Below are 25,120 nucleotides of genomic sequence, written 5' to 3'. Positions count from 1 at the left end.
TTAGGATTAAATTAAAACGAAGAGTATAGATGTATATTAAATTTCCTGATTTTCCCCCTTTTAAATCAATAATTGTAATTTTTTAATTAACTTTTTTTGTGTTTTTAGTTCAAAAATCATTTTGTAAAATCTAAAAATATATTTAAAAAAAGCTAAAATAAACATTGTTTTAGATTTATAAAAAAAATGAATATTCAGGGATTTTAATCCAGTTCTTTTAATCCATTTATTTAAAAAAAAATCTAAATATTATATCTAAAATGGTCTGGCCCACATGAAATCGAGTTGACGTTAATGCGGCCCGCGAACCAACCCGAGTCTGACACCCCTGTTATATTGTATGTAAGAAAATTTCCACAAAATGTGCACATACTGAACAGTGGGAGACAGTAAAACAAGCAGAAGGGGAAGAAAAAAAGAGTGTTGGAACAATTTCGCACACACAACGAGGGGGTAAATGCCATCTTATCTGCAGTAAACTTTGGAGTTGATTAGTGTTGGAGTTGGTCCTTGGTTTCTGAACTCCATCTCACTTTGATCTATGCTTAATCTCTTGGGATAATCTCTCAAACCACCAGATAACCACGATTTTGCTGACTTTGGTCAGGACTGGGAAAAGCAGGAGCAAAATTGGCTACATTATCTTTGTCACTGTGCAACGACGTTGTCCCTATACCCTATTTATTTGAGTATAACGCGCACCCATAATTGGTATACGTACTACATTTTTTTCACTTTTTCTCAGCTCACACAAAGGATTGCACCGGTACTGGTAACTGGAAAATGCTGAACACATGGCTATGACAAAACATTTATACACAACATATGGTACGGAAACCTGGTAAAACAAACTGCCAGCATGAACACAATTCTCAAATGAAATTTACAATTTTAAATCCTTAAAATCTAATTCAACATCATAATATATAAAAATATTCAATGTCTGATTCATCCTAAAATTAATGGGGAGTCAGAGAAAGGATGAAAATATAGAAAAACCCCTCAGGGTGCCATTCGGGTCTAATTAGAAAGAGTCGAATGAAGGTTGGCTGAAAAGAGAAAATTGCACTAGTCAAGATGTGAGAAGACCAAAGTGTGGATTTCTAGTTCAGAATGAGAAAAGTTCAGAAAATTCTGAAGGTGGAAAAAGCAGAATGTATTTTTCATTTATGTTTGTATATTTATAGGCACATACAATGGTTTGTTTATTAAATTGTTTATTTCATTATTGTGTATTTTATTGTTGGTTCAATAGAGTGGGCCTTTAAAATAAGATTTTGTTTTCATCATCCCTTGATTATTTTATCTGAAAAAAATTATGAATCTACACTACAAAATATTGTGAGTTGAGTGCGGTGGGTGATTGGTTAACAACGGTTGTACTGACTGATCAGCTAGTCAACTCACTTTGTCAAAACAGAACAGCTAAAAAGACCTCTTGATTTTCCCTAAATCACTCGTGGGAGTTAATCTACCTTTCTGTTTAAAATTAGCAGTTTAGTGACAATGAAAAAATAAAATTATTTGAAGACTTTATATACATCTTGACTGTCACAGACGTTGACATCAAGTGGAGATATTGAATCCCAACTGCAGTCCCCATGAAGAAAGTTTGTAATTAATTAGGGAGGGTGTTCATATTTTTATGTAGTAGGTATTTTTTATTATTAATTATTTATTTTGGCAATTGGTTGGATGTCTACTATTCCATTCTCTGAGGAAGTTAATAGAGATTTAGTACCCTCTAGTGTCCAAAAATGATCACTACACCCAGAAATAGAGAAGCTTGATAAGGAGCGAAGACCATATGGTGGTAAGAACACAGATTCTTTCGTAATTCTCAACGTGGTATATCACTAACTAAGGCTAACATAGATATGTTAATTGAAACAAATTGTAAAAAATGAATGAAAGGTGACGCGACGATGTCGCGTTCAAGCATGATGTCATGCAGCACGGAATAATTTCTAACTTCCTCACACGTGCAATTAATTACTAAATGCAAGTGAGTGGCAAGCCAGGTCTCGTTCTTCTCCTGTTTTTAACAGCCAGGGAATTGCAGGGCGATTTAACAACATTTCTAACAACAACAAATCTAAATAAGAGGCCTTTTACAATATTGCACCATTCTTGTTAGTACAAAACGTGTATACACGATGAACGATGTCAACTGTACGCTACCGTGTGACGTCATCCATGACGCATATTTTAGTCACGCAAGTGTGTCATCTCCAAAATTTCACTGATTTCCTTATGCTTTAAAATGCGGATGTTCTAGTCTCCTTGCACTTAAAAATCTTTAATTCATATTTTTAAAGATTTTTTTAAAAAGATTAATTGTTTTTGTTGACTAAATTGGCGCAGCTGTAGCTATGAGTGGGTCGGGGAAAAGCGAAGAATCAGACTGTTCTGAGGAAGGTAAGTGCAATTTGTAAAAATCATTTTGCAAAGGCCATAACTATGTATAAAACTCAACTAGTTATGAATTGAAACAGCGATTAATAGGGTCGCGGGGGGTGCTGGAGCCTATCCCAGCTGACTCCGGGCCAGAGGCGGGGGACACCCGGAATCGTTGGCCAGCCAATCGCAGGGCACAAGGAGATTGACAACCATGCACACCCGCACCTAGGGGCAATTTATAGCGTCCAATCAGCCTACCGTGCATGTCTTTGGAATGTGGGAGGAAACCGGAGTACCCGGACAAAACCCATGCTGGCCTAGGGAGAACATGCAAGCTCCACACAGATGGACATGACCTGGATTTGAACCCAGGACCCCTACATATATATACAACCAGTAATATAACTCACATTGGCCATAGCAATAAACAGCCTTGGCTATAGTTGTCCAAATCATAAAAATTAGGAGGATTTACTGCCGGCTTTACCTGATAAAATTTATTGAGACAATCTCGGTCAATGGGGTCTACTGAGTTAGGTCTGTTAAGGCCTATGTCCTAGGTTTATTTGCAATAAAGTTTTTGCATTGTTTCGTTCGATTTTTTTTAAAATCTCATAACATTGTCATCATAGTTCACTCTTCATTTTTGCTTTCTTCATCAGATATCTGGTTGTATGCACTGGATATTGGTATTAATCCAGAGAGTGAACCGGAGCTTTTGTGGCTTGCCAGAGAAGCTATATTTTCGCGACTGCCTCCAGGCTGGGCTAAGAGGTAATGTAGATTTCATTTTTGTACATTACATTTTGATCGTTTAAAGCAGGGGTTGCCCAGTCCGGTCTTTGAGAGCCCCTCTCAAGAGTCTGTTTTCCGTATCTCCCTCCTCTGCCACAAACCTTATTAGGTTTATTGTTAATGTAACAATGTATTTAATGATTATTATTGTATTATTATTTTCGCTCAGGTCCAAAATTAAGATTGTGTTTTCACGTTTTTTGCTTATTTTAGTTCAAATGCGTAGCTTTTTGTGTTCCATGCTACTTTTGCTCTGCGCTACTTCAGTCCATTCCTCTAACTTCATCACAATCAGTGATATATAATCCTCCATAGAATTATGTGATTGAATATGGTGTTCATAGTAAATGCAATGAGGGCGTCCCGGTGGTGCAAGTGGTTAGCGCGTCAGCCTCACAGCTCTGGGGTCAAATCCAGGTTACGTCCACCTGTGTGGAGTTTGCATGTTGCCCGCTGGCTTGCGTGGGTTTCCTTCGGGTTCTCCGGTTGCCTCTCACATTCCAAAAATATGCTTGGTATGCTGATTGGACACTCTAAATTGCCCCTAGGTATGAATGTGAGTGTGAATGGTTGGCCGTCTCCTCGTGCCCGGCGATTGGCCTGCCCCCAGATCAGGGTGTCCCCCACCTGGTGCCCGAGGTCTGCTGGGATAGCTCCAGCACCTCCCGCGTCCCATGTGAGGATAAGTGGTACAGAAAATGAATGAATGCATGGATGGATGTATGGTAAAATCAAATCAAATTTGAGGTGCCATCCATAGGAATATTATAAATAATAAATGTGATAACTGTGTTGTCTTTATGACTGTACTTTATCCTTACAGCCAGGATGATAGTGGGAAGCCGATCTTTCACAACCACTATTTGCAGACATCAACTAAGGAACATCCCAGCAAAGTGCAGTACAGTCAACTGGTGACCCAGGAACGTGAGCGAATTCAGCGCACAGCTGCTGTTGGTGGAGGCCAACAGGAGAAAAAAGAAAATGAACAGGAAAATAACACACACACAGTAGGTGGACATTACAGATTATGATCCTGCCAGTTCCCTCACCAGGTTGACTTGGAACCCATCCCAAATAAGAAATGAGAAAAAAAGTAGAACAGGAAATTAAGCAATATTCAAATCACCTTAACATAAAGTAATCTTTACCGATTGTTTAGTTCATTAACATAGATCAGCATAGCCGTAGAAGGTTATTACAAATTTATTTTGTTGGTTCGTCTTGACATAGCGGCCCGCTGATCGAGTGGGTAGCGTGTCGGCACCACAGTGATCGAGGGTTCGATCCCAGTTTTGGAGCTTTTTGTGCGGAGTTTGCATATTCTCCCTGGCCTTAGGTGGGTTTTGTCTTGGTAGTCCGATTTCCTCCCTCATTCCAAAAACATGGTAGGCTGGTTAGACACTCTAAATTGTCCCTAGGTATGAGTGTGAGCATGAATGGTTGTTTGTCTCCTTGTGCCCTGTGATTGGCTGCCCACCAAGGGTGTCCCCTGCCTGGTGCCTGTAGTTCTCTGGTATGGACTCCAGCACCCCCACAACCCTTGTAAGCGGTTCGGTACATGAATGCATGTCTGGACATATCGACATGAATGGAATTCACCATGTTGACAATATATTTTACATTTCCTGTTCTACCGTTACATCCTGTTTTCCTTTGCATTTTAGCCTCTCAAATACAGTGAGATAATAGTGTGCTTGTTCTTTCTTCTGTCAGGGATTTTTCTGTAGTGGATTCTTGAGCGTAATTGACAGCAGATGTGACGAAAAGTCATCTTTAACACTTCTGACTTTTGATGATGAAGAAAACAGTGTAATCTCTGAAAAAGAGGTGCAGTAACACGACTACACAACTCTAATGTATCAAACATTAGATGAGTTGGACAACATATTTTGCTGGGAGTTGTCCTTACTCCTTGATTTGATTTCTACCCTTATGCCACTCAATGATCCAGCTAAATAGGGTTTCAATAAAAATAATCTGTTATATTAATTCAATATGTACACTATATACTTTGCCTCTAAGTTAACTTTACAGTTTTAGTTTTCATCTTACTGGACTTCTGTTAAATATGTACTCTATGTGATCTTTGTGACATGTTCCATCATAGGACTTTGGAGTTCCTGTTAGCAATGAAACAGAAATGACAAAGTCAGAAATGCAGGATAACACCCATTCTGTGTACCAAAGTAGTGAATCACTAATGCAGGTATGTAACATTTGCTCTCCCCAGCGTTGTTCATATACTCGTTATTTTGGATTTTCTCAAAGTGCTAGGGAATTAGCTATCTCAATTTCCCACAAGTTGATTGGTGAGAATTTTGCCATACTACATGATGCATTGGGAAAATAAGGCACATTCATGTTTATATGCCATCAGAGATCTCAAAATTGTATCAGTTTTTTCATCCCTAATTTTGGGAACTACCAGCCTAAGGTTAAAAGAAAAAGTGCAATACATTTTAAATTATGTACTACCTAAGATTTGTAATATTTGTATGCACTAATCCTTAACCTTAGAATGATTGACCCCACTATTTAATGATCTTTAATGTCTTTAATGATCACCAGGACTACATATACATATAGTACATGTGTATGACAGCTTTTACTCACAACTGAAAAATCTTTCATATATTATTATTCATGAGTATTTACTGTCCGGAGATTCATTAGTAGATAAACAGATTTTTTTTTGTGTGTGTCATAAAGCTTTCATCAGGATTTGGTGGGTTTGACGATTGTGTTTGCTGTCACCAAGTGAGGGATGGAAAAGGAGGAGAGAAAGTGGAAACTGAGGCTCTCATATACCGGTCCAGGTTTTACAAATCTATTAAAAGCTATATTTTGTGTATTGAACAGCCATTTTCTTTAGCATCCTTTCCAATGTTTCATCCTCTTGCAGCCGACGTAGGTCTGATCTCAATTCATCTGGTAACGAAATCCACAGCTATCAGCCGGACTCAGAAACTGAACAAAACCAGGTAGGAGAGAAACCAACCTCAAACATGGGCATGGTTTGCTTAAAAAGGACCTTGTAGGGAAATACCATCTAACTTGAAAAGTAAACTTTTTAAACATTTACATATATATATATATATATATATATATATATGTATGTTCATTAACATGAATATACATATGTTCATTAATATTTGCTGTCCCTTATTAAATAACTCAAACTCAACTCATCATTAGTTTCCTTTTATGTAATTGACTAACTGCTTATTTAAAGTCCAGATATCACCCAAGGGCCTTAATTCACCTTACTGAATTAGATAGATTGGGGGTCACTTACCTACGAGTCAGAAGTTTTGAAAATAGACCAAGGAAGTGCCACACAGTTTTAATCCCATTTGAAATCTCTGGCTGTGGGTCAATGAGGCCAAAGTCAGTAACAGGAAGTGTTGTATTTTGGTGTGAAATGCCTTAATCTACATATTTTTGTTATTGTGGTGGCCAGCATTTTAGTTTTTTGGAAGCAATTCAATTATTATTAATTTTTTTATCAATGGAATGGTTGATATGCATTGGTTAGGAAAATGCTCCAAATATGCATATATATCTTTATTCCAATGCCCTATTATTCTTAATAATTCTGTTAATCTTAATATTGCATTCAAGTTCTTATCGGTTTTATTTTAATGTGTGTAGTATTTATTTTTATTCATTTGTTTACTTCAAGGCGGATCGGTGGGTAGTGGTTAGCGCGTCAGCCTCACAATTCTGGGATTGAGGGTTTGATCATGGGTGGGTCCTCCTTGTGGGGGGTTTGCATGGTAGGGTGGTTGAACACTCTAAATAGCCCCTCGGTGTGAGCTCGACTGATTGTCCGTCTCCTTGTGGCCTGCGATCGGCTAGCCACCAATTCAGAGTGTCCCCCGCCTGGTGCCCATTGTTTGCTGAGATATACTAGGCTCCTTGTGAAGATAAGCGGTTCAGAATTAGAATTTTATTAAATGAATGTGGGCTGAAAGGCGCCTAGAAATAAAATGTATTCTTATTATTATCATAAATAGCCAGATTTTCAATCACTGGTTACGAAATATTTATTTTTATTATTCACTTTAGATATAATCTTTTCTAAAAGCACATGTCAACTTTCACTCAGTGTTGGGGAGAATAGCTGTCATAGCCAATGACATTGCTATGGCCATGTGAAGAACATATAGCGAGACAGTCAGTAGTCCCCCAATAAAAAAAACACAAAATAATGTGTGAAATGCTGTTGCTTCCTTTGTAAAATGCTCATTGCAAAAACACATTTGGTTGCTGATTCATCGATCTCCTTGTGTGAAGTTTGAATATGGTTGACCCACCTCTTTTGACCACCATTTTTGGTTTAAATAACGTCATCATGTTGCACTGTGCATTTTAACATCCAGGGAATCAGCTAATATTGAAAACCGGCTGACTAACCAGGAACAGAAAATGACTGCGCTCTTAGCCTTACTGTATATCGTGGTAGTGGCGTGTCTAGAAGCAGGAAATTTAGGAGATATCACTTAATTCAATTTAAAAGCCACCTAAAACTATTCGCTGATAAAAATCCACAAAAAAGGATTTCTGGGTATAAAATAGAGTCAGCAATCAATTGGCACAGGTTTTCCGCACTTTAACGGTATTTATAAGCACATGGATAGTCCCTTTAAGTCCATTTTGTTCATTCATTCATTTTCTGAGCCATATCTGTTGCTTTGTTTATTTATGTCAAAAGGCCCATTCTGAGAACCTCACTTCTGAATCAACACACCATCAGGTATTGTTCTCCTCTGGTAAATAGGTCTGCCAGCAGATCTTGTGTTCTAAATATATTCTTACCAAAATCTTATTCTGTTTACTTGTTTATTATTAGTGTTAATAGCTATTTGTTTGTATTTTGAAGGTATTGTCAGAGTGTCTTGACTGTGACAGTTCTGTCTGTGGTGTAAATCAGATGCAGACTAAGGCAAATACGTTTTCCAAAAGGTTTGTTATGCACATGGACAAAGATAACTGTCAGTATGCTGATTTTTGTGCTTGTAATTGACTAAACCAAGACACTCATCCAGAGAAGGATGTCAAAGTAGTGTGGGATGGGGGGTTAAAATACTGATGCTGCCAGAAGTATATATTTTTTCAGTTCTTAGAAAATTGGCACTGACCAATTCCTGACAGAAGCTTTTAAATAAAAGGATAAATACATTATGTGAAGTTTGTAAGACTGTTTCATTTTATGTAGTTAACAATCTATGTGTAATTTTTTTTTTCTTTCAGCCAAGATGGCTCTTGCTCCACTTACCTGTATAAAGACATTCACGCCTCTCAGATGGATGAGCTGAAAAAGGATGTACAGGTGCCAATGAAAAACTGGGAGTGTGTTGCTTCTGAATGGGGTTGGTGTGTCACAGTTAGGAGTGGATAATTAATCGGGATGTGTATCATCTAACATCTGTCGATACAATTCGTATCACGATTGGATTCGATTAATCTTGATACTTACTGTCCACTTATTGAATAAATGTATGTAGTAAAATTTGATATGGCACTTGAGCCAATGTGCATCCAAGCACAAATTGGCATATCCGGAGATATACATGAGGTTTGCTGTGACATTAATTCAAATTTGTAACCAAGACTAAGACAGTATGGCTTGATTCTTATTGAGGATTTCCAGTATTTTCTTTTGTGTGTGTCCTAAAGTTTCTCAATTCTGCTTTATCTGAATATCATCCGGAGATGGATGTTCAAGGAAAGGATGACAAGACAGATGCTTCCTCAAGGTTTGTTTTGGTGCGGTTATCGTGTTATCTATATGTATATTATATATCTGTGTATGGGAGAGCAAATCCTTCTGGGCTTTGCTGGTAGTTATATTCATTATCCTTACTTCTTTTCAGCCAAGGTCAACAACGGCAGAAATGTACTCATGAAAAAGTCCTCGTTCATGCAGTCATCGAGAGCACTATTGGTGTTGGGGGATTGGAAGACGAAAGGATCAAGGGGCAAGAGGATCTTATACATTTTTCACCTGAAGTAAGCAGCAAAAAAAATTACTGCCACTTCCCTTATTCAAACAAGCATCACAATAAACTGATTAAACTATTTCATACAAAATTGGTTTATCTTATTTTATATTTTTTAACCCTAGAATGGTAACCCTCTATTTCAGGGGTTACCTTTCACGCTTCTGAAATAGAGGGTTATCATGGTTACCGGGGAAAAAATGGGTCCTAAGCAAGACGGTGCAATGAAGGGTACCCATTTTTTCCCCCGGTAACCATGGTAACCCTCTATTTCAGAAGCATGAAAGGTAACCCCTGAAATAGAGGGTTACCATTCTAGGGTTAAAGAGTTTCGGGATTTAGTATTGGAGACTTTAGACTGGTTGGAAAGAGTTAGAGCTTTTACATGTCAAATATTCTTTCTACTTACAAGAAATCCATGTTATAAAACTACCTTCTGGAATGAATTAGTAATTTCATAAATTGATGTACCTGTATGTATAGTCTCTGAATGCATTTTTGGCAGCCCTCTTTCAACTGTCTTTGGCTTGATACTGAATTCGTAATGATCATTTTATTTAAGGATGTTTCTTGTTTTATAGCTATCTGGGGAATCATCATACTCCATCAGGCCTGCCAGTTTGGTATTTACTAACAGGTATTGTACTGATGCCATTGAAGTGTATAACTTAATTCCAAGGATTCAGAGCTTGTTTTTTGTGGGTTTTTTTTGGGGTGGCTAAAGCACTGATGTCAAATAGATTCCATAGAGGGCCAAGCAAGTTTTCATTCCACCCAATGCAGAGGGCACCTTTTGGAGACCTTGAACAATTGCAGATTGCAGTTTAAGATTATGAAAAATGGTAGCCCCTCATTAAGGAAACCTTGATTTTGTTTCATGAAATATAAAAGAAATATTTGATTTAGAATTTAAAATAGGGACAATATCAATTAGCTGTGTCTTGTTGAGATCAGGAAAAAATGGCACCTTTTAGACATAAAACCTTGATAAAATAGAAAACTCATCCATATCTCTCTTTTCTAAATTAGATGAGTGCGGAGATCAAACTGTGACATATTTTAGAGGGCAAAGAATCTCACAGATATCTCTTAATGGGATCAAGAAAAGACTAGGCTTTAAGTAAGCTAATAAACATTTGAATTCTCTTTTCTTATCCAAATGCCTCTGTGCAGTCAAGATGAATCAGAGTCCTCTGGTGAAGATGTCCTCAGCTATCCAACAGATCAAAAAAATTGCCACATTCACCCCAGTGCTGTTTCCGACACAGGACCTAAACAGTACAAGAAGCAAGAGATGTTGGCCTTAACAACTGTGGACAAGACCTGGTCTTTGGACTGTAGTAGAGACTCTCCAAAGCCCTCGGTACACGCACTGATACCCCGTAATGATTCTTTCCTAGACATAATTTTGGAGTTATGGTACAATGAGTTGTATTAATGTCAGCCCTAATATCGATGCATACTGAAGTTTCTATTAGGAAACACTGACTTGAACCAAAGTGTGGGTTTTAAAGTGGCATTTATGCTTTTTCCCCCCTTGCATCCTGAAGTTTGCAGACTCCAACACTTGTGGTTTGCATGACAATACACACTTTATTCAAATCAAAGAAAGAAAAGATATTGAGAAGACTGTGGTTTCCAAAAGGTTTGTATTTCTTTTTTTTCCACATTTCTCTTGTTTATTCTTGTAATTATAATAATCCCTTTCTGGTTTCCATTTTCTAACTCTCTCCTATAGTACTGATGCTGTTGGACAACTAGGAACCAAACTAATGGATGAGCCAAGTAAAGCACCTACAGTGAGTGGTTATCATAAATAGTTATGCTAAGAGCCTTGAAAATTCTTTTGGCAGATTATATAATTAATGATTTTAAATCAGAAGGAACTAGTGTTGTCTATTCAGAGAAAGCAACTGGACAGAGAGAGAGAAAGAACAGATAAATAGACGGAATAGTGATAGTATAGTGAATAAAATACTTGAAAAACAACAACAATACTGGTACCGAATAAAAGTAGCATTGCTTTCCACTTTTACCAAGGAAACACAATGTATGCACAATATAACTAGTAACCGAAAGAAAGGTACAGGGAAGATAGGACATTGAAAAAAAAATCATATATGTCGTGGGGTACCCAGTATTAGCACAGAACACTTGTGGCTATTAATCAATCAAAGTTCGAATTGCAACGTTATTAGAAAAAGTGGGCCGTGAAGGAACAGTTGAGATCATTTGAGAGAGCATTGATTTGAACTAAAGCTTGGATTTTAAAATGATATTTTTTTTCCTGCATCCTGAAGTTTGCAGACTCTGCTAGTGTTTTCCGTGACAGTCAGTAATTTATTCAGATCAAAGAAAAAAGGATAGTTAGTTAGTTTTCAAAACGTTTGCAATCCTTACTCTCAAGAGAAAATAATGATAAAATTATCATGTTTATTGTTGTTAATGTAATGATCCTGTGCTGGATTATCTTTATCTCACTCGCTACTGTAGCATTGATGCTGTTGGATAATTAGGAGTCAAACAGGAGAATGAATGAGCTATGTAAAACATCTACAGTGAGTGTGTGTCACCAAAAGTTATGCTAACAGATATAACCTTTTTTTATTTTTATTTTTTACAGATTTTATATTTATTGGACTTGAATCAGGAGGGTACTAGTATGCACTGTACTACTAAACATACTGAGGTGCTCGAACTACTGTGCAATTGTTGAGGTCATAGGCACCTGCTTTTATGAATCCCCCCACTCCCTTCCTGTCCTATTCATCTTCTGAAACACAAATAGGAACCTGAGTGTCTTTATAAATGTTTCGGAGTTTGGTGTACGCCCTTTGTGGCTGTTTATATTGTGGTTGTTTGTTCAGAGAATGCAACTGCATAGAAAATGGTTTTGTGGGAACAGAGAGAAAGGAAGAACAATGAATAACTGAAAAACAAAGAGTAGTTATACAAAATAATCCATTATTAAATAATTATGCTACCAAATACGTTTAGCATTGCTGTTTAATCTTACTGGGGGAACAGGGTATAATATGTATTTGGGATGACTGCACAAAATGTTTTGTAATATGTAGAAGGGAACCCAGTATTAGGACAAATCACTTGAAAATTAATCAGTCAACATCATACAATATCTTTAATGTTACCTCATTCATAGTCCAACTCTAACATGGGTGTTAGTCGTGCGTGTGATAGGTGTTTGAGAGCTGATGGCAAGTGACCCCCTAACACACTATTGATTGATTGCGTGAGGAAGGAAGTGCAGTGTATGCAACTATGCATTAAAATATGGTAGTAGCACTAATGTCAATGTCTACCAAAGTTTCTATTAAGATGATGACTTGAACTGAAGCTTGGCTTTTAAAATGTTATTTATGCACTTTTTTGCATCCTGAAGTTTGCAGACTGCAACACTTGTGTTGTCCTTGACAGCACAGACTTCATTCAGATCAAAGAAAGAATGGCTAGTGAGAAAACAGTGACAGTTTCAAAAAGGTTTGTAATTTTTACTCTGAACATGACGTGATTATAATATACGTGTAAATATATATATATATATATATATATATATATATATATATATATATATATATATATATATATATATATATATATATATATATATATATATATATATATATATATATATATATATATATATATATATATATATATATATATATATATATATATATATGTGTGTGTGTGTGTGTGTGTGTGTGTGTGTGTGTGTGTGTGTGTGTGTGTGTGTGTGTGTGTGTGTGTGTGTGTGTGTGTGTGTGTGTGTGTATATATGTATTTTATTTTTTTATTTATTTTATTGCTGTTACAGTAATAATCTCTTCCGGATTGTTTGTCTCTCACTCACTACTGCAGTTCTGAGGCTGTCGGAAAATTAGGGGCCAAACTGGAGGATGAGTCAAGTAAAACACCTACAGTGAGTGGTTGTCACTACAGACATGAATGTATTACAGATTTTGTACTTAATGACTTTGAATCAGGAGGAACTGTATGGAATCATATAAAAATGAAAAAATGTATATATGTATATATGTATCTGTGCTCTGGCTCTTGTTTACTATCTCTAGTCTCCAAGTTATTGGTTTTATTTATGGGACTATCTTTTTCCTATGTTTTTATTGTTTTGTGGTGTATTTCACTGAACATTTCTGATTATATTTTTGTTTACACTTGTACTTTAGGATTCAGCAGTGGCCATCAGAGATGGAGATCTAGGTGACGAGATAACCGAGCTTGAGGCCCAGTCTGAGGATCAGAGCCCTGAATCACTACAGCGGGAGGTAGGCAGTTATCAGTAATTGCCATCTCTATTTTGAGAGCCTGTTTTTTTAATAGTGTGCATCATGACAGCACTGAATCTCACAGGGGATTGCTTGTTAGATGCTTCAAAGCTAGTTAATTGTCAAATTACCAAATTTCTCTTGTGTTTTAAGGTTTCAGAAAGAGTTTTGGACTCCAGTGATTCTGTTTTTGAGACTGAGACTAGTACTAAGAGGTTTGTACTTGTAAATTAATTTATGAAAAACAGTTACTATCATTTTAATTCATCACAACCGCACCATTTGAGTTCATTGGGATGTTTTGCATCTTATCCAGACAAGCTTGAGCCAATAAATAAATGATGATAAACAATAAATTGCCTTTTTGAAATGTAATTTCCAACTTGGAGACTACAAGTACGCCCACTTTTAATCCTCCACACACTTGTTGTCAAACAGCACATAGTGAAACACAAACTGACCAAAATAGGAACCCTGATTTCATGTAAGCATAATGTATCTTTTCAAGATAGCACAATTCAACATTCCAACTTCAATCTAAGTTTTGGCTCAATTTTGAACATTCATGTCAGCACAACATATCAAGTTAACTGGTTTGTTACAAATACTGGAAAAAAAAGTCTAAGAGTCACTGATAAAAATAAAATAAGTCCCTAATTAAAATATTAAGTTGGCACAACTTTTTAGAAGTTGCATTTTTTACACTGCGTTACTAATATAAGTAATTGGGATAAGAGACACGGACACTTCCAGGTTGTTCTGCTCACGTGACTTCCTACGTGCAGGCAACACCCTTTCGGAAAGCGCAATCCAGCAGATGATCCTTTCGATTCATACAATATCTCAGAAATACCACGTGCGATGATTTTTCTAAAGATTTGCCCTTCAAAGTAACAAATTTTTACTCCTTATTAAAAATGGAGGTGAAAATTGTGAATCATGGGGCGTCTTATGCGAGACAAATCAACAAATTTAACTATTTTAAGGCAATTTTATGGGTACGGCTAATACGTGGAGGCGGTCAATATGCGAGAAAATACGGAAACTCGCCGATGAAGAAGCTTGTTTGAATTAGAGGACAAATGCCTTCTAAAACAACCAGATCAGTCCAGTGATCCGTTATTAATACCTTGAAAAATAAATGAGAAATGAATGGCAACATTTAGTCAAACCTACAATCAGCATATATAAAATTAACAGATTTTTTTTCAACTCCCTTCTTTCTCCCTTCTCAATGTAGCCAAGGTGAGTCAGGAAACAATTCTTCAGTTGAAGAGGTCTACAGTGACATTGTGGCACAGGAGCATGTACAGTGTGATAGTACTGATGAGAATTCAGAAGTCAAACGCAAATTAAAGCTGGAAGAAGAGTTGACCAGAACAACTAGGGTGAGTGGATTTTTGATCATATACATTTTAAAGAACTATACATAGGTGTGTTTTTTGTCTTAACTTTTGTGGCCTGAAGCCATTGGGAGAGTTTCATGGAATTTGACCATCTTGTTTCTTTGTCAGGTATTCACAACTTCCTATACCAGTGCCCATGCTCTTATCAAGCAGACTGGTTTTCCTGGGACTACAAAGATAGAGCAAGCCAAGGACAAAAAGGAAGTTATCACAACTCCAGCAGTAAGTGGCTTTCCAAGATATTTCGGCAGAGGATGAAATTGTCATTCTAAAACCATGCATTTTGAGTGCATATGAATCAACTCGATTCACTAAAAACCGGAACCTTGGAAACTTTCCCACTGCGTATTAATACACGTTCCCGCTTTATTCATCCATGCATAAGCAATAAGCAATTGAAGTAAATCTCCTTACGCCATTAAAGATTCAGAGTTTAGAGAGTTTTATGCTGCCTTTTATGCTGTCTATTATTTTGAGATTTGGACTTTTAAGGCATAACAGCAATGCATTAGGCGATGTGGAATAATAAAGGGATGTTTGTATGTGATTAATTTCTATTAAAACCAGATTTTTAATGGACCTTTTTTCTGCCCAAAAGCAGTTGACAGATTTTTTTGACTCAGACGGGTCTCTTTCCGACTCTGACAGCCAGACAGAGACGGATCAGGATTCTAAAAGGTTTGTCTTTTTTGTTGTTTGTTTATTTTTTCCATATCTATACCTGTATGTTGCTCCTGGAGAATATTCTTGTAATGAAATAGAATTTAAATATCTATAGTCAATTTGAACAGCCGCTTCTTGTAAAATTTAAAGTGATATTAAAAACCTCGAAAAAGAAGAGAAAAAAAGACTAAAAAAAGAGTAAATTTGAACATACGTTTATTTAGAAAAATGAAAAAAAACCACGTCCATAGACCAAGAAAACCTTTCTACCTCCTAAGAGGGCAGAATTTTATTATTGTTATTTATTAATATTATGCTGCCCAGAGGACAAATAGTTAGAGCTTCAACCACAAAGTTTTCTCCGGGTTCGCTTGTTTCTTCCCACATGCAAAAAACATGCATGGTAGGCTGGTTGAACACTTTAAATTTCCCCTAGGTATGAGTGTTGGCTGGCCACCAATTCAGGGTGTCCCTCGCCTAGTGCGACTAGTGCCCATAGTTAGCTGGAATCGGCTCCAGGACCCCCGCAACCCTTGTGAGGATAAGCGGTTAAGAAAATGAATGAATGGATGAATGTCTATAGTATTTTTTTAAATCTGCAAGTAGAGTGGCAACGCTGGCATCTGAAAGCTCCTCCAAAAATGTATTCTGTAGTTTTGCACTTGTTGAGTGGGCAGGTAGTTCAATTGTTTGTCTAACAATTTAAATAATAATTTTCCAAATTGTTCTTTTTTGAGTAGAATAACAAATAACATCAATTGCTTTTCTACTGATCCTTCCATTAGTCAATATTCCATTGATGGTTCTGGATTTGATATGGACATGAAAAAAGAGAAGCCTATCAAGACCCCAGAAGTGAGTGACTGTAACCAATTTGATTCAGGCATAAAAATATAAGAAACAACCTCTGTTGAGTACAAATTAAGACATCAGTTAATTTATATAGACTTCACTACAATCCTAATATTGATTGACTTTAAACATCACAATGGATTTGGAAGTTAAATGAAAACAAACATATGCTTTGTCAGCAGACCTTCAGCTGTATAATAAGGTTATTTGATCTACATACATTCAAATTGGTCTATTAGTCTTGTACAACAGGTTAAATTCACATTAATTGATGGCCTTATTTCATTGAACATTAATATCATTTGTTGCCCAACATTTGAATGCTTCCTTACTTGCTACTAATTTTATAAATAATTCTTACCACACATGTCCCAATCTTTGTTAGTTATTAAACCTATGAGCCTTCAGTTGGGACTTGATGCCAGGGTAGGTAGAGCATGCACACACCACACATAGTAAGCCGTCAAATGTTACTGGTGTATTCGTCTTTCTGAGAACACAAATTCTAAATGATATCATGTTCATTTGGCTACAGGTTTTGAAAGAGCCCTTCTTAAGACCAGACAGAATATATCACGCTAAACTGAGCGAAGAAAGCAAGCAAGCAGACAAACCTGGCAGCGAGGAATCTCTGGTGAGGGAGAAGGTAACGAGAATATTTTTGTACGAGGAGAAATTAAGAAGGGAGGAAGAGGAGGAAACTAGGAAATTAATGAAGGAGAAAGAGAAAAGACTACAGCTCCGAAAGGATGCTCTTAAAGAGAAGGAAGAGGAAGAGATGACACGGTTTGAAAAGGAGCTGGATAAGAAAATGTTTCTCCACAAAAAGAAACTCGACAATGATGCGGATCAATTAATGAAGAAAAAGGAGATGCATACACAATACATCCAGGAGGAGCTCATGAAAATGCATCATCACCACGACCGTTTGAGCAAGGAGAAAGAGAAGGAAATGGAGCAACTGAGGAAGGAGGAGATGCGTATATGGCGACAAAAGGAGATCAGGAGAGAGCAAGAGGAGGCACTGCAATTAATGAGGGACAGGGAGACAAGAAATCAACGTTCCCAGGGAGGACTGACGGGAAAGAAAGAAGAGGAAGCAGAGCAGTTCAATAGGAAAATGGAAACGCCCCCCTGCATGGGTCAGTTGCGCAAAACACAGGAGGTGGAACATTTGAGGGTTGATCGGGAGATTAAAAACTATCAGCAGAAGGAGGGGCTGAAGAAAGAAGAAGTGGACGAATATTTGCGTTTGAAGCGGGAGAAAGACACAAGAATCTGTCGACGCAAAGTCGAACTGAGGAGAGAGGAAGAGGAGGAGGCAGAGCAATTGAAGCAAGAGAAAGAAAAGAGACTTCGTCTTCGCAGGGAAGAGTTGAAGAGAAGCGAGGAGGAGGAAGAGGAATGGTTGAAGAGGGAGATGTATAACATCAAATGTCTCCTCCATGAGGAGCTTCATAGGGGCCGAAAGGAGATAGAGCGCTTGATGAGGGAAAGGCAGTTGAGAATGGAATCCTGCCTGCAGGTGCTCAGGAGAGAAGAAGAAGAAGCAGCAGAGCAGTTGAAGAGGGACAAGGCAATAAGAGTGCTCGCACAAAAAGAGGAGCTGATGAAGAAGGAGAAGGAGCAACTAGGGCAATTGAAGAAGGAGATGCAGCAAAGAATCTACCGCTGCTTTGAAAAGCTGAAGAGAGAGGAAGCCGAGGAGGCCGAGCAACTTAAGCGTGGGAAGGAGATGAGGATCCGACATCACCTGGAGGAGCTCCAGAGAGAGGAGGGGGAGGCGGCCGATATTTTGACAAAGGAGAAGGAAAGTAGATGTTTTCTCTGCCAGGAGCGACATATGAAACAGAAGGAGGAAGAGGAGGAAGAGTTACAAAAGTACCTTGACACATGCAACCGTCTATTTGAGGAAGAGCTTCGCATGGAGGAAGAAGAGGCTGAGAGGATGAAGCAGGAAAGGGCCCAGAAGAGACTTTTACGCCATCGCGAGGAACTGGAAAGACTTGAGAAAGAGAGGGAGCAATCGGAGAGTGAACTAAGACTACAATCGCAGCTGGAGGAGCTGAACAGCCAGGAGGAGAATGAGGAATTACTGAGGACGGAGGGACTTAGAAAGTCCCTCTTTATTGATGAACTCAACAAAGAGGCGGAGGAGATGGCATGGCTCAAGAGGGGCAAGGAGATGAGAATCAAGCTTTATGACGAGAGGCTGAGGAAAGAGGAAGAGGATGAGATGGAATCTTTGAAGCGAGAACAGGGGGTAAAAATGAGTCTCCACGAGGAGGCACTTAGGAGAGAAGAAGAAGACGAAATAGAGCAACTACAGAAGGAAATACAGAATAGAATTCTTGTCTGCCAAGAACAAATGAGAAGAGAGAGGGATGAATTGGAGAAATTAAAGAGGGAAAAGATCAAAACAAAACAGCACCTCCCAAGGGGGCAACAGGAAAAAGGAATTGAGCAAATGATGAGAGAAAAAGCCATGGAGAAAAATCTCAAGGGCAGCGAGGGACAGGAAATACAGCAAGTACAAAGGGTGAAGAGAGAAAGAAAAACCTCATTGCTATGTGAGGAGTCCAGCACGGGAGAGACCGATGGGCGGTTTGTAACGGAAATAAAGAAAAAAACTTTTTTTTTAAAAGAGGAGCTGACAAGTGAAGATGAGGAAGATTGGTTGAAAGAGGAAATCAGAACGTTGCTCCGTAAAATAGAAAAAGAGCAAACTGAAAAATTGGCAAATGGGAAAATTACATCCTGGCTGTGCCTGGATTTTAGCACAGATGATGAATCTGAAGGGCAGGAGAGAGATGGAAAAATAAATTCCAAAGGCAAGGAAGAGGTGGATGTTCTAAAGCGACAGAATCAGAGACAAATGTCGTTTTGCATTGAAGAGCTGAAGAGAGAGGAAAAGGAAAAAGTGGAGCGGTTAAAGAGAGAAAAGCAGATGAGGATGCACAAATATGAGGAGGAGCTTAGAAAAGAAGAAGACATTGAGCTAGACCGATTGAAGAGAGGAAAGGAGCAAAGAATACAAGACTTCCAAGAACAACTCAGGGTCCAGGAAATGGAGGAGCTGGAGCAATTAAAGAGCGAGAAAGAGAAGCGAATGGGTCCTCTCCGTAAAGAGTTGCCGAAGAATGAGGAGGATGAGCAGATGAAGTTGGAAAATCAGAGGGGAACACGGCCCCCTTGGGACAAACAAAGCAAACAAGAGGAGGAGCAGCTGAAGGAAAAGAAGGACACACTAAGGAAAGAGAAAAGGATGAATTACTCCAAAGAAGAATTGCTCCGAAAGGAGTATGAGGAACTGTGCGAGATAGACAGGGGAAATGGCATGTGCAATCTTCAGGAAGAGCTGAAGAGAGGGACAGAAGAGTTGATTGACAAATTGAAGGCTGAAAAGCAGAAAAGAATGCGTCTTCGACAAATAGATGTCTGGGGGGAGGAAGAGGAGAAGAAGCTGAAGACTGAGTACAAGTACAGGCTGAGGTAGAATGATTATTACTTGTTATTCTTTTTACATCCATGAAAGGTAAACACTGTACAAATCCAAAATAGCCAAAGAAAGTGGCTTCAGATCTTTCGCCATCAAATATTTTCCCAAATGTCCACTAGATCAGTGTTTCCCAACCTTTTTCGAGCTGCGGCACACTTTTTGCATTGAAAAAATGTCAAGGGAGACCACCATCTGAAAATCTTTTAATTTTAAACTATGTCGCCTATATTAACAATAATCATTGTCATTAAATGTTCATCAGCAGGAATCACATAAACCTCCAAAATTATTCCAAAATCTCATTTTTCACACCGACCTAATGTCACCAAAAGTTGATGTATCCTGATCCTGAACATCTTCCGGTTCGAGTGATGCAAAAATAAGTAATCAAATTTTTCTAATTGCATAATTTTATGACTTTTCTCCAAATATGACTTAAATCTCATAATATTACGCTAAAAAAGTTGTGCTCACACAGACTTTACATCGCTAAAAGTTGATGCCCTTAAAGCCAAAAAACCTCCGGTTAATATTAGAGGAAAAATAAGCAACAAAATGACTGTTTGACAATTTGAATCTTGTACTAGTATAATCTATCATTTAACGTTCATTATGTTTTGATTTTAACCTTGTAATAGTTCAATTTTAATCTGGGGATATTCATATTAATTTTTTTCTCTGGATATTACATTGTATGACTTTCAATTTCTCACGGCACACAAGTGTGCCACGGCACAGTGGTTGGGAAACTGCACTAGATCGCCAACCAATTTCCGGCAAACAAAATACCCTAGACCAGGGATGTCAAACTCGGGTTGGTTTGCGGGCCGCGTTAACGTCAACTCGATTTGATGTGGGCCGGACCATTTTAGATAACCTTAGATAGACTTTTTATAAATGGATTAAAAGAACTGGATTAAAAGCCCTGAATATTCAGTTTTTTATAGATCTAAAACAATGTTTATTTTAGCTTTTTTATGTATATTTTTAGATTTTACAAAATATTTTTTGAACTAAAAACACAGAAAAAATTGATTAAAAAATTACAATTATTGATTTAAAAGGGGGAAATCCGGAAATTTAATATACCTCTATACTCTTCATTTTAATTTGATCCTAAAACAGAAAGTCGGCACTCATGATTTACTTTCCCGGGCCACACAAAATGATGCGGCGGGCCAGATTTGGCCCCCGGGCCGCCACTTTGACACAGGTGCCCTAGACTTTAGAACTGTGTGGACATGCTAACCACTCTGCCTCCAGATCAAGCTAAAAAAATCTGCTCTTTTATTATTATTATTTATCTTATATGGAAATAAAGGCAATATAACTTTGTGGCTGTAAGAAATTTCAACTTAACATTTTGAAGAAAAAAATACCTTATAAAGATTTTCAGCACCACAATAACTTTGACACAAATTTGTTTGCTTTATTGGCTTCAAACGCACATATTTTCACGGCATTTGCACGGGAAGAATTAATCTGCACACATTTGTCAAAGTAATCTTTAACCAATCTTACTTTTTGTGAGTGTATTCCTTACAGTCCATGCATACTCTCCACATAGATATTATTTCAAGAGAGATTTGAACCAGATAATCAGACGTCCTCAAAACCATTACACTGTGCTTACATTTTTAAAGATTTTGTATGGAATTAGTCATTTATTTCTTTACCTAATAAAGAAATATGTGCCCGTCTTTTGCTGGTCATTTTGACATGTTGACATTACATTTTAATTGACTTATTACTCTGTCTCCATCACCTCCTTAGAGCTTTGCGACAGTGTCTTCTGGCTAAGAGGAAAGATGAGGAGAACCTGTTCAATAAACTATTTGGGCAGGAGAACTTAACAGATTCTGTAAGGATGGAGAGAAAGGATGAACAATTCCACCTCAGGTTTGACCTACAGTGCAATTCCATTCAAAAGCTACGCAGGTGCATGGTTAATAGAGGTTCTATTGTAAATTGCTTAAATAAAAAGTAATTAGCTCTTTATTAATTACATTCCGCTGAAAACTAATTGAATGTGTGACCACAATATTTTTTTTCATTTTACATACCTTTGAATCACAAAGGTTCAGAACTCCAATCCAGTTGAATGTAGGGTGCAGGTTATAGACTGAATTTGTTGCCAGGGTTTTTGACAGCTATTTCTCAAATAATATTTTTTTTCATCCCTCCTTCCGACACCTGTGTTTGACACACCAACTGAATAAAAGTATTGGTGGTTGATTATGCAGTGCGCATTATTTAATTACTCGGTTAGGGTTCTCCTAAGTTTGCGTTCTCCCCAGGCTTGCATGGTTTTCTCCGGGTACTCCGTTTTCTTTCCACATGTCAGAAAACATGCATGGTAGGCTAGTTGAACACTTAAAAAAATCCCCTAGGTATGAGTGTGAGCGTGAATAGTTGCCTGTTTCCTTCTGACCTGCGATTGGCTGGCCACCGATTCAGGGTGCCCTCCCCTGCCTGGTGCCCGTAGTTACCTGGAATAGGCTCCAGCACCCTTGCGACCTTTGGGAGGTGAAGTGGTTCAGAAAATGAATTAATAAAAATAAAGAGCTGCTGTGTTTGTGCCTGTGTGAATTCAGACAGGATCACGAAGCTGCCCTGAGAGCACTTTGCCATGCTCTTGAAGAAGAGCGGGAAGCTAAACGTGATAGGTTTACGGCACAAAGGAGACAATTCTTGGAGCATCTTAGGGCACATTCAAACGAGGACCTGCAGACACTGCCAACAAGACTCCAGGAAGGACCAGGAGAGAACCTGAGGTTTATGACACCAGAGGTAGCTCTTTAGGACTTTTTTTGCTCTAAAACACTACAGTATTTTCTCGCATAAAAGCCGTAACATTTACTATTTGTTGGTTATTTTTCTGTTTTGCTGTACGAAAACAACCAGTACTGGGTCAATTAATTCCTTATGATATTGACCCTAATAATGGGTGCTCGGATGATTCGCTGAAACAGCGAATCATCCGGCCACGTAATAATGTGCTTTTGATTCATACAGTATCTCAGAAATACCCTGTGTGATGTTTTTTCTTAAGATTTTCCCTTCATAGTAACACATTTCTACTCCCTATTAAAACCATGAATATGAAGGTGAAAATTCTGAATTAGGGGGCACCTTATTCTACGATTTTAAGGCAATTTCAAAGGTGCGGCTTATATGCGAGTAAATACGGTATTCATCAAATGTTTACAGCGGCAAGAATTTTGCCACAGGCCACAACTGTCACAATGAAATTTCCCGAATACGGGATGAATAAAGTTATCCAATCCAATCCAATTCACAAAACAAAAGCAAAAGAAAAACATTTCCAAATAACTGAAACAGAAAACTACGGAAGTGCATGTGGCATGACCTCCATGACGTTGTGTTATTTGTACATCACAGGGTTTGGACCTGGTTTGCCCATGTCGGCCATCCTAGACATTGTCTAGTATTAACCCACCTATTGCCCTTACTTTTACTTTCATTTTAAGACGGATGATCAATCAACCCTTTAGTCTGATTGTTTAACAAGCTGTATAGAAATGTGCAGTAAGGCAATGCATCTGAACAGGCACAAGAGAAGATTTTGGATTCAGGCTTTTGCAGTACTTTTCACCTATCAACTGTTGCAGGTAATGTTGTTATTATTGTTATCATATTGGAGTATAAAGTAATGTATAACTTTATTTTATTGTATCTATAGCTCCTGAACCCCAAATTGAGAAATTTGGTGCTTTCCGACTAACTCCTCAGAGGATGAACAACGCACATTTCACAGTCTCGACGTCCAATCCCTTAGTGCCGCATCCCATGACTGCAAACCTTGCCCCACATCTTGCACCAGAATCACTGTTCTGTCATCAAAGAGCAGCAGCACCTGTAGACCCATTCACAACCATGCCTCTGTCAGAAACCTATCTCGCTAGTTCTACTCCTGGGTTCTGCAATCAGCTGAGCCTGAATAAGTTCAATGAAATCACGGTTTATCGTTTCCGAAGACAACAAAACATTCCTTGTGACCACATTTTTTCCATCCAAGAATAAACTTTATTTTATGCATTATAATACTCATTATAATGTCTCAGTCATTCCTTTTAATGGCATACTGGTTAGGCTCCGAAGACCATAAATAGGCAGTTCCTTTAAAATCAGAGGTTTAAGAGTCACTAAGACACTCTTCCGATCATCTATACAGAGGGTTCCAAATTCAGTTTATCCCATTAACAGCTTTACTCCCCTGTGCTATTTTAGTTCTGACCATAATTCTAGCAATATACATTTTTGATTCTGATTCATTGAATCGTTGATTCACTCGGTCTAATAGGCATAGACTGAAGATGATAGAACCAATCACAGAAGCATGGATGTGAGTGACGTAGACGCAACGTGATTATTAACAATGCTTTGGAGGCCAAGGCTACATTATCCTGTTTACAAGCATAAGCCTAAGGGTAGCTAGTGTATATGTGTTGAATGTTGAGTGCCACTCAGTCAATTAGTGTCTTGCACGTGAGTGTTCCACAAATTCTATATTTTAGTCCAAGAGAGAATTGTGAAAAGGAAATGTTAACTTCAATTTCTGTTAAAATCCTTTACATCAGCGGACCGGTAAAGCTATTTTCTCACGGACCGGCTAATGGGGGGTGTGACAACTTAACAGAAAATTAGGTTGGGGTGGCGTCGGTGCACGAATGTCCACGACAGCAAAAAAAAAAGAAGTCCTACCTAAGCATAATAATTATTTATTCTTATTATAACAACTTTTCTCATTTCAAGAAATTTTCTCACTCTGACGGACCGGCAGCAGGTGAGTCGCGGACCGGTAACGGTCCACACACCGGTGTTTGGGGACCTCTGCTTTACATCATCCAAACATTGACTTCTAGTTGTGATTATAATGACATCAAACCTAAGTTTTTTTATAGAATAACTATTATACTCCTCTACTAAAGTGCTCATGATACACACCATTCATCAAACACGTAAAGAAAACATTTGCTCATTCACCGAGCCGCTTATACTCACAAGGGTCACGGGGGTGCTGGGGCCTAGCCGAGCCAAAAACGGGCAATCGGTGGGGTACACCCTCATACAGTTGCCAGCCAATCGCAGGACACACTGAGACGAATACCATTCATGCACACACTATTACCTACGAGAGATTTGTAATGTTCATTGAGCCTCCCTTGCATGTTT

The 25,120-nt window shown here is 38.1% G+C and overlaps 1 protein-coding gene across 6 annotated transcripts; it reads left to right on the top strand.

The window, feature by feature from the left end:
* The first annotated feature begins 2,016 nt into the window (after positions 1 to 2,016).
* LOC144083224 (uncharacterized) lies at positions 2,017 to 23,989 on the top strand. 6 transcript variants are annotated; one of them, XM_077610833.1, is made up of 29 exons: positions 2,017 to 2,418; positions 3,063 to 3,174; positions 4,019 to 4,205; positions 4,912 to 5,025; positions 5,306 to 5,404; positions 5,908 to 6,008; positions 6,101 to 6,179; positions 7,913 to 7,954; positions 8,081 to 8,163; positions 8,452 to 8,530; positions 8,878 to 8,957; positions 9,075 to 9,210; positions 9,782 to 9,837; positions 10,374 to 10,563; positions 10,751 to 10,845; positions 10,939 to 10,999; positions 12,601 to 12,698; positions 13,080 to 13,140; positions 13,406 to 13,504; positions 13,658 to 13,719; positions 14,745 to 14,892; positions 15,019 to 15,132; positions 15,509 to 15,588; positions 16,359 to 16,428; positions 16,961 to 19,917; positions 21,698 to 21,823; positions 22,519 to 22,714; positions 23,496 to 23,556; positions 23,628 to 23,989. In XM_077610833.1, the coding sequence occupies exons 1-29, from the start codon at positions 2,373 to 2,375 to the stop codon at positions 23,966 to 23,968; spliced, it is 5,973 nt and encodes a 1,990-aa protein (XP_077466959.1). In that variant the 5' UTR covers positions 2,017 to 2,372; the 3' UTR covers positions 23,969 to 23,989. The 6 variants fall into 6 exon arrangements, with proteins under 6 accessions (XP_077466959.1, XP_077466960.1, XP_077466958.1 ...); XM_077610834.1 differs by having other exon boundaries at positions 5,908 to 6,014; positions 8,914 to 8,957; XM_077610832.1 differs by having other exon boundaries at positions 5,908 to 6,014; positions 15,512 to 15,588.
* Positions 23,990 to 25,120: the final 1,131 nt, after the last annotated feature.

The sequence above is a fragment of the Stigmatopora argus genome, chromosome 10, assembly GCF_051989625.1.
Source record: "Stigmatopora argus isolate UIUO_Sarg chromosome 10, RoL_Sarg_1.0, whole genome shotgun sequence".
Classification (NCBI taxonomy): domain Eukaryota; kingdom Metazoa; phylum Chordata; class Actinopteri; order Syngnathiformes; family Syngnathidae; genus Stigmatopora; species Stigmatopora argus.
Note: the sequence above shows the minus strand (reverse complement) of the source record. Positions and strands in the feature narration are given on the sequence as shown.